At 43.4% G+C, this 9858-nt stretch overlaps 1 protein-coding gene across 2 annotated transcripts in view; it reads left to right on the top strand.

The window, feature by feature from the left end:
* The first annotated feature begins 4170 nt into the window (after positions 1 to 4170).
* Positions 4171 to 9858, top strand: part of LOC112081138 (L-asparaginase 1) — a 126394-nt gene continuing 120706 nt past the window's right edge. Inside the window, exons 1-2 of one of the 2 annotated variants that reach the window (XM_024147246.2) lie at positions 4171 to 4308; positions 4710 to 4863. In XM_024147246.2, coding sequence (XP_024003014.1) covers positions 4291 to 4308; positions 4710 to 4863 — 172 coding nt within the window. In that variant the 5' untranslated portion in view covers positions 4171 to 4290. Of the gene's footprint in view, positions 4309 to 4565; positions 4864 to 9858 lie in introns of those variants that run through there. The other variant, XM_024147245.2, reaches the window with a different exon arrangement.

The raw sequence follows: 9858 nt of genomic DNA, 5'->3' as shown, positions 1-9858 counted from the left end.
ACAGTCATCCGGAACAGCTGGTGCTCTCATGCATGCTTCAGTGTTGCTTGCCTCGAAGCGAGCATAAAAGGCATTTAGCTCGTCTGGTAGGTTCGCGTCACTGGGCCGCTCGCGGCTGGGTTTCCCTTTGTAGTCCGTAATAGTCTTCAAGCCCTGCCACATCTGACGAGCGTCAGAGCCGGTGTAGTATGACTCAATCTTAATTCTGTATTGACGCTTTTTCGGTTTGATGGTTCGTCTGAGAGCATAGCGGGATTTCTTATAAGCGCCCGGATTAGTGTCCCGCTCCTTGAAAACGGCAGCTCTAGCCTTTAGCTCGATGTGGATGTCGCCTGTAATCCATGGCTTCTGGTTGGGATATGTACGTACGGTCACTGTGGGGATGATGTCATCGATGCACTTATTGATGAAGCTGATGACTGAGGTGGTATACTCCTCATTGCCATTGGATGAATCCCGGAACATATTCCAGTCTGTGCTAGCAAAACAGTGCTGTAGCGTAGCATCCGCATCATCTGACACCTTCCATATTGAGTGAGTCAATAATGCTTCCTGCTTTATTGTGTCATAATGTTATTGTCCTTTGTATTTACATTATGTGTAATTATGCGCCATCTGCTGGCAAATAACGGAACGTCCAATCAATGACGATGACGTTTTAGTAGCTGGAAGAAAATATCAATACATGCATTGATAGGACAAAAATACTTGCAGAAAGATAAATAAGGAGTTAAAAAGAACAGGTTTTGGGCAAGTTTGGGCTTTTGGGCAAAGCAGAATGACACAATTGGGAGGCAGAAAAGGCAATCTGTGACCTGCTAAAAAAACTAAATGTCAACGATTCTGGTTTCTAATATATCTGATGTAGACCTTTACTTTTGTACCAGACTTATATCTCCACTGGCAGGACTATAGATGAGAACCATGCAAACTAATAAAAAGCCAAATGATAACAAAAGAAGAGCCTTCAATTATGAATGGCATGCAGGGGGTCGCGTCTCGTGAGTTGTCAAATGTTACTGCTGCTACACTTGCTTTGTAAATTGTAACAAGCAAACACTTAGACGTCATTATCTACCTGTTGAACAAGGATCATCAGCTAGATTCAGCCACGGATGGTCGGAGAGCGGGAAAACATAATTACAAATTTGCAGACTGCAAATTGATAACAAGAAGCCCAAACAGATATAATGTTTGACAAACAATCATTTCTAACATGGATTACTTTTGTGTATGATCAAGTGGCTCTATTACGCGTGGGAATACTTGATCAGAGTTCCATGGATGTGTACTGACCTAACGGTCAACTAATGATTAACTAGCTATGACGTACAAAATTAGGCAACAGCAGGACTCAACTTAATAATATTATGTTTGTTAAGTGTACAAGACAACCAAAAGTATTGTTTGTTTTAGTACTTAACTGGCCAATCAGTCACAGTTGACCTAAGTGATCGTGTTCACCACAAACCTTTGCCAGTTTAGAATATGAATTTGAGGAAAAGATCAGCTGAATCAGGAGCTTTCATCCACACACCCTTACAAAGATAATTACATTTCCAATACAACACTGGAACTTTTATCTGCCCATCTTTTCAACTCCAGTCTTTGGAGAGAGAAACTCTCAGCCCCCGTAATAGTGGCAGAGAGTCCCAGTGGGGAGACGGCAAGGGCGGTTCATCACTCCAGTGCCTTGCTGTTCACCTTTGCACCCCTGGGCCAGACTACACTCATAGGACCTACTGAAGAGATAAGTCTATTCATGGACTCTGCAAGCTGTTGAAAGCGTTCCACAGTGATGCCGGCCCATGTTCAGTGGTGTAAAGTACTTTAAAGTACTACTTAATTCGTTTTTTGGGGGTATCTGTACTTTATTTTTTAACAACTTTTACTTTTACTTCACTACATTCCTAAAGAAAATGATGTACTTTTTACTCCATAGTGACATTTTGAATGCTTAGAAGGACAGGAAAATGATCAAATTCACATTGTAACGCTCATCGTTGGAATGAGGTGAGGACCAAAGCGCAGCGTGATAAGTGTTCATCATTATATTTATTAAACATAGAACCCTAAACAAAATAACAAAGGAGAACGAAACAGTTCTGTAAGGTGACATCCACTACACATAAAATAATCACCCACAAAACACAATGAAAAACAGGCTACCTAAATATGGCTCCCAATCAGAGACAACGACTGACACCTGCCTCTGATTGAGAACCATACTAGGCCAAACACATAGAAAAGGACAATAGAACAAAACATAGAAAAAACAACATAGAATGCCCACCCCAACTCACACCCTGACCAAACTAAAATAAAGACATAACAAAGGAACTAAGGTCAGAACGTGACACACATACTTATCAAGAGAACATCCATGGTCATCCCTACTGCCTTTGATCTGGAGGACTCACTAAACACACATGCTTCGTTTGTAAATTATGTCTGAGTGTTGGAGTGTTACCCTGGCTATCTGTAAATTTAAAAAACAAGATATAAGGAATTTTAAATGATTTATACTTTATTTTGGTACTTAATACATAAAAAATCCTTATTTACCTGTCTCCTCCCCTTCATCTACACTGATTGAAGTGGATTTAACAAGTGACATCAATAATGGACCATAGCTTTCACTTCGATTCACCTGGGCAGTCTATGTCATGAAAAGAGCAGGTGTTCCTAATGTTTTGTACACTCAGTGTATATCAATTGTATTGTATATCCACTGTATATCCACTGTATATTTGAAGAGTTTAATTCTGAAAGGCCACATCCACACGTTTTTGACATTTGTGTTTTTTTAAATCAGAAATCATTGCTTATGGCTATGTTCATGTGTGTGTAAAATATTACTGTTTTCACATTTTTTATTCATAGATTTTAGACGTGTATGAAAATGTGTATTTTTGCTTATTGCTATATGTCCATTGTTTAGCTGGAATGGAGTGTTCCTATCCTGCATATCCATTGGCAAATGACAGGAGTGGCAATGAGTGGAATTCAATGACAGGAGTGGCAAGTAATAGCTGAACAGAGATGGCAACCAGGCTAACAGCAATCTCGCTGAAGACTGAATTCCAATTACCCCAGCTTCTGCAGCCATCATGAGGAGGATTCAGGAGGAGGATGCTGGTGCCCCATCCGCCCGACCCACAGAACCAACAACTCCAATTCCCGGAAGTAAGTGTGAGGGATGTTGTTGCATGTGTGTGTGTCTGACTCTCCTACCTTGGCCTGCTGTAACTATATATGTGAGTGAGTGAGATGTTAGTAAAATTCCTGAACTAAGTGTTTTCATCATTCTAGATTGCAGCCAGTAGCAACAAGAAGCGCTGAGATGTGTGTGGACCCAAGAAGGACAGGAAGACACAGTACACATGCATCAACTGCAAGAAATACATTTGCAACACGCACACAGTAAAACTGTCCCTCATGTGGTGTGTAGACTGGCCTTCATTTGTGTTAAATGGGGCTCATTTATCATTTCCATAAAATACTGTATGCAAAATTTGGCATCCAATTTATTCAATTCAAAGCAATAAACATCAATAGTGATGAAAACCTTGTTTAATTTATATTTGTTCAAGATAAACATGATTTATTCCACCCATGTCTTGAATATAATTGATTCATTTTCACAAAAATCACATTTTATCCAAACAAATAGCGCTTTTATTGATAAATGTGATCTAGCAGAGGTAAATGGCAAATATTAACCATGTAAATGTGATCTAGCAGAGGTAAATGGCAAATATTAACCATGTATACTGTTGTAATTGATAAAAAAAAAAACATATTTAACCTTTATTTAACTAGGTATGTCAGTTAAGAACAAATTCTTATTAACAATGAAGGCCTTCCAGCGAACAGTGGGTTAACTGCCTTGTTCAGGGGCAGAACGACAGATTTTTATCATGTCAGCTCGGGGATTCGATCCAGCAACCTTTCGGTTACTGGCCCCTAGGCTACCTGCCGCCCCAAATAAGTCAACATTTAAGTATTAAGTTTGAAATATTTTTACGTAAATTGTTATGGCTATATTGTTTTAAAAACCCAATAATGTTGTGGGTCCATCAGACCGGCGAACATTGGGTGAGTAACAAAAACGTTAACACCATACAAGGGTTAATTACTCCCACGTGATCATGGTGTTTTGCCAACAACTTCAAGGATTGGTCTACCATTTTTTCCTATTGGTTAAAGACGCTACTCTTTTGAAATTATCCTTGAAGGCTATTGACGAAAAACTCAATAGCCATTAACGTACGTTCTCTACACTACATTATGGACTTCTTCCTTCTGGTGAGTCTCACTCTTATAATTGCATTGCATGTGCATTGTTTTAACTTGGAAAAACATTTTGGGCAATATTATCATTGTGAATCATTATATTTGCTTAGGTTTATAATAAAATCAATCAGATTAGTAACATTACAGTTTTGATATACTGTAGGTAGGTTTCTCTGTAAATTGCGTTTTGGCACTTCACAACAACCTGTCATTGGTAGCGGTCTGTCACTTTAAGAACATCCCTTTGGTTCAACATGCACTCTTCCCCCGCCATCAGCTGTCCAGTCATTATGGCGGAATGTAAAAAGCCTACATCATGTCCGTCTCCAGCTTCAGTAATGACCTTTCTAGCTAGAGTTTTGTTCCATTCAAGGTTGAGTCAACCTGATCAGTCTGATGTGTTCAAATCGCAGACCTCTGTTCACCAGAGCAATGTTGCACAGCCAGGCCGACGGAGGTTGTCGAGCAGCAACAGTGTTGAGTCTCTGGATGTGAGCCCCTGTGCTGAAGCGCGAGTCTTGGTCATCAACACCGGAGGAACTATCGGGATGATGTACCATAATAACGGTAAAGCTTTTTTGACCGGGGCTTTAACAATGTATTTGTTGTTGCCCAAACAAAGTACTTTGATTTGAACGATGTAGTGTGACGCATGTTGATGCAACACAGTCGCAGTTGACCTGGGGTGTATTCATTACACCGATTTTGTTGCAAAACGTTTCGTCTGTTACAACAGAAACAGTTTACTCCAAACAGAACTTTTGCAACGGAAACGAGTTTCTATTGGTCAAATTCAGGTAGGTCCCTCCCCATTTCGCTCCATTTGGTTCTTAAACTGTTTCGGTTGCAAGGCGTAATGAATACACTCCTGGCACGCAGGGGTCTTGTCACTGCTACATTTGTTTTGCTTTGTAAATTGTAACAAGCAAACACTTAGGTGTAATTATCTACCTGTAGATCAGGGATCATCAACTAGTTTCAGCCACAGATGGTCGGATGGCGGAACATAATTACAAATAATTTGCTCCTGAGTGGCGCAGCAGTCTAAATCAAATCAAATGTATTTATATAGCCCTTCTTACATCAGCTGATATATCAAAGTGCTGGACAGAAACCCAGCCTAAAACCCCAAACAGCAAGCAATGCAGGTGTAGAAGCACGGTGGCTAGGAAAAACTCCTGAGAAAGGCCAAAATCTAGGAAGATACCTAGAGAGGAACCAGGCTATGAGGGGTGGCCATTCCTCTTCTGGCTGTGCCGGGTGGAGATTATAACAGAACATGGCCAAGATGTTCAAATGTTCATAAATGACCAGCATGGTCAAATAATAATCACAGTGGTTGTCGAGGGTGCAACAAGTCAGCACCTCAGGAATAAATATCAGTTGGCTTTTCATAGCCGATCATTCAGAGTATCTCTACTGCTCCTGCTGTCTCTAGAGAGTTGAAAACAGCAGGTCTGGGACAGGTAGCACGTCTGGTGAATAAGTCAGGGTTCCATAGCCGCAGGCAGAACAGTTGAAACTGGAGCAGCAGCACAGCCAGGTGGACTGGGGACAGCAAGGAGTCATCATGACAGGTAGTCCTGAGGCATGGTCCTAGGGCTCAGGTCCTCCGAGAAAGAGAGAGCATACTTAAATTCACACAGGACAATGGAAAAGACAGGAGAAATACTCCAGATATAAGACTGACCCTAGCCCCCCGACACATAAACTACTGCAGCATAAATACTGGAGGCTGAGACGGGAGGGGTCAGGAGACACTGTGGCCCCATCCGATGATACCCCCGGACAGGGCCAAACAGGCAGGATATAACCCCACCCACTTTGCCAAAGCACAGCCTCCACACCACTAGAGGGATACCTTCAACCACCAACTTACCATCCTGAGACAAGGCCGGGTAAAGCCCACAAAGATCTCCGCCACGGCACAACCCAAGGGTGGGCACCAACCCAGACAGGAAGACCACGTCAGTGACTCAACCCACTCAAGTGACACACCCCTCCTAGGGACGGCATGGAAGAGCACCAGTAAGCCAGTAACTCAGCCCCTGTAATTGGGTTAGAGGCAGAGAATCCCAGTGGAGAGAGGGGAACCGGCCAGACAGAGACTGCAAGGGCGGTTCATCACTCCAGTGCCTTGCCGTTCACCTTTGCAATCCTGGGCCAGACTACACTCAATCATAGGACCTTCTGAAGAGATGAGTCTTCAGTAAAGAGTTAAGTTTGAGACCAAGTCTGCGTCTCACATGGAGAGGCAGACCATTACATTAAAATGTAGCTTTATAAGTGAAACCCCTGCCTCCAGCTGTTTGCTTAGAAAGTCTAGGGACAATAAGGAGGACTGCGTCTTGTTTTTTAATTTGACATATTTAATTTTTTTTCACCTTTATTTATCCAGGTAGGCCAGTTGAGAACAAGTTCTCATTTACAACCGCGACCTGGCCAAGATAAAGCAAAGCAGTGTGACAAAAACAACACAGTTACACATGGGATAAACAAACGTACAGTCAATAACACACTAGAAAAATCTATATACAGTGTTTGCAAATGAAGTAAGATTAGGGAGGTAAGGCAATAAATAGGCCATAGTGGCGAAATAATTTCAATTTAGCAATTAAACACAAGTGGTAGATGTGCAGGTATGTAGATGTGATTGTACCGTATGTGTAGGTATGTACGGCAAGGCCAAATCAGAGAGATGGGTAGGAGAACGTCCATGTATTGTAGCAGTAAAATCTTGAAATCAGCCCTAGACTTAACAGGAAGCCAGTGTAGAGAGGCTAGCACTGGATTAATGATACATTTTTTGGTTCTAGTCAGGATTCTAGCAGCCGTGTTTAGCACTAACCAAAGTTTATGTAGTGCTTTAGCCGGAGAGTAGAGCATTGCAGTAGTCTAAATTAGAAGTGACAAGCATGGATTAGTTTTTCTGCATCATTTTTGGATAAAAGGTTTCAGATTTTTTGCAATGTTATGAAGATGGGGGGGGGGGGGGGGGGGGGGGGGGGAGGGCGTGGGGGAGGGGGGGAGACAGCTGACCTTGAAATATTATTGCTCTGTTCGTCAAAAGAGATCAAGGTCCAGAGTAAAGCTGAGGTCCTTCAATTTTATTTGAGACGACTGTATAACCATCAAGATTTAACAGCAGATCTTTGTTTCTTGGGATCTAGAAATAGCATCTCTGTTTTGTCCGAGTTTAAAAGTAGAACATTTGCCGCCATCCTCTTCCTTATGTCTGAAACACAGGCTTCCAGGATATGCAATCTTGGGGTTTCACCATGTTTTATTGAAATGTACAGATGTGTGTCGTTCGCATAGCAGTAAAAGGAGAGCTAGATCCTGAAACGGAACCTTGAGGAACACCGAAGGCTACTGTTTCCTGTATAATTCATTTCCTGGAAAGGGAAATGGAGAAAGAATGAAGATTCCTTCGTGGGCCAAGGAAACGTTAACTGTTAAGCATTTTGGATCAAATATCTTCTGAATGAGATCTCTAGGCTAACCAGCCCTTCTCATTTCATTCAGCATCCACTACTGTGGATGGTACTTGGAGTAAACACTAGACCATAAATAACATGGCCATAGTTTCTAGGTCTACCGTTTTCACACCATTCCAAAGGTTCTGTTTGGAAGTCCCAAGAATTGTCTATATGCAATCTTTCCATCTACTGTAACCAGTGGCTGGTGGTCAGCTTTTCACAGGTCCTAATTTTAGTCAGCAGTTTATTCCAGTGGCTTGGACTATGATGATTTATACAATACATTTCACAATACATGAATGATTAGAACTATATTCCAAACATCCTACTTTTCATATTGATGTGATTCTCACATTTGCCACTAGGGTTGAGTATAATACAAGGCATGATTTACTGGGAATTGTAAACCTGGGCTACATTCGATAGCCAAACGTTATTGTATTTTGCAGATAGAAATGCCACAAATAGAGCATTTAACATTTAAGTCATTTAGCAGACGCTCTTATCCAGAGCGACTTACAAGTTGGTGCATTCACCTTATGATATCCAGTGGAACAGCCACTTTACAATAGTGCATCTAACTCTTTTAAGGGGGGGGGGGGTTAGAAGGATTACTTTATCCTATCCTAGGTATTCCTTAAAGAGTGGTGTTTCAGGTGTTTCCGGAAGGTGGTGATTGACCCGCTGACCTGGCGTCGTGGGGGAGTTTGTTCCACCATTGGGTGCCAGAGCAGCGAACATTTTGACTGGGCTGAGCGGGAGCTGTACTTCCTCAGAGGTAGGGAGGCGAGCAGGCCAGAGGTGGACGAACGCAGTGCCCTTGTTTGGGTGTAGGGCCTGATCAGAGCCTGAAGGTACGGAGGTGCCCGTTCCCCTCACAGCTCCGTAGCAAGCACCTCATGGTCTTGTAGCGGATGCGAGCTTCAACTGAAGCCAGTCGAGAGAGCGGAGGGCGGGGTGACGTTGAGAGAACTTGGGAAGGTTGAACACCATAGGGCCTGCGGCGTTCTGGATGAGTTGTAGGGGTTTAATGGCACAGGCAGGGAGCCCAGCCAACAGCGAGTTGCAGTAATCCAGAGGGAGATGACAAGTGCCTGGATTAGGACCTGCCGCCGCTTCCTGTTGTGAGGCAGGGTCGTATTCTGCGAATGTTTGTAGAGCATGAACCTACAGGAACGGGTCACCGCCTTATGTTAGTTTTGAAACGACAGGGTGTTGTCCAGGATCACGCCAAGGTCTTAGCACTCTGGGAGGAGGACCACAATGGAGTTGTCAACCGTGATGGCGAAGATCATGGAACGGCAGTCCTTCCCCGGGGAGAAAGAGCAGCTCCGTCTTGCGGGTTCAGCTTGAGGTGGTGATCCGTCATCCACACTGATATGTCTGCCAGACCATGCAGAGATGCGATTCGCCACCTGGTTATCAGAAGGGGAAAGGAGAAGATTAATTGTGTGTCGTCTGGCATAGCAATGATAGGAGAGACCATGTGAGGATATGACAGAGCCAAGTGACTTGGTGTATAGCGAGAATAGGAGAGTGCCTAGAACAGAGCCTGGGGGACACCAGTGGTGAGAGCACGTGTCGGAGGACAGATTCTCGCCACGCCACCTGGTAGGAGCGACCTGTCAGGTAGGACGCAATCCAAGCGTGGGGCCGCGCCGGAGATGCCCAACTCGGAGAGGTGGGAGAGGAGATCTGAATGGGTTCACAGTATCAAAGGCAGCCGATAGGTCTAGAAGGATGAGAGGAGAGAGAGTTAGCTTTAGGAGTGCGGAGCGCCTCCGTGAACAAGAGAAGAGCAGTCTCAGTTTGATATGACTAGTCTTGAAACCTGACTGATTGGATCAAGAAGGTCATTCTGAGAGAGATAGCAGGAGAGCTGGCCAAGGACGGCACGTTCAAGAGTTTTGGAGAGAAAAGAAAGAAGGGATACTTGGTCTGTAGTTGTTGACATGCGGAGGATCGAGTGTAGGTTTTTTCAAGAAGGGGTGCAACTCTCGCTCTCTTGAAGACGGAAGGGACGTAGCCAGCGGTCAAGGATGAGTTGATGAGCGAGGATTGATAAGGGAGAGATCTCTCTCTT

This window comes from Salvelinus sp. IW2-2015, linkage group LG9 (genome assembly GCF_002910315.2).
Source record: "Salvelinus sp. IW2-2015 linkage group LG9, ASM291031v2, whole genome shotgun sequence".
Lineage (NCBI taxonomy): Eukaryota > Metazoa > Chordata > Actinopteri > Salmoniformes > Salmonidae > Salvelinus > Salvelinus sp. IW2-2015.
This window is presented reverse-complemented; position numbering and strand designations above follow the sequence as displayed.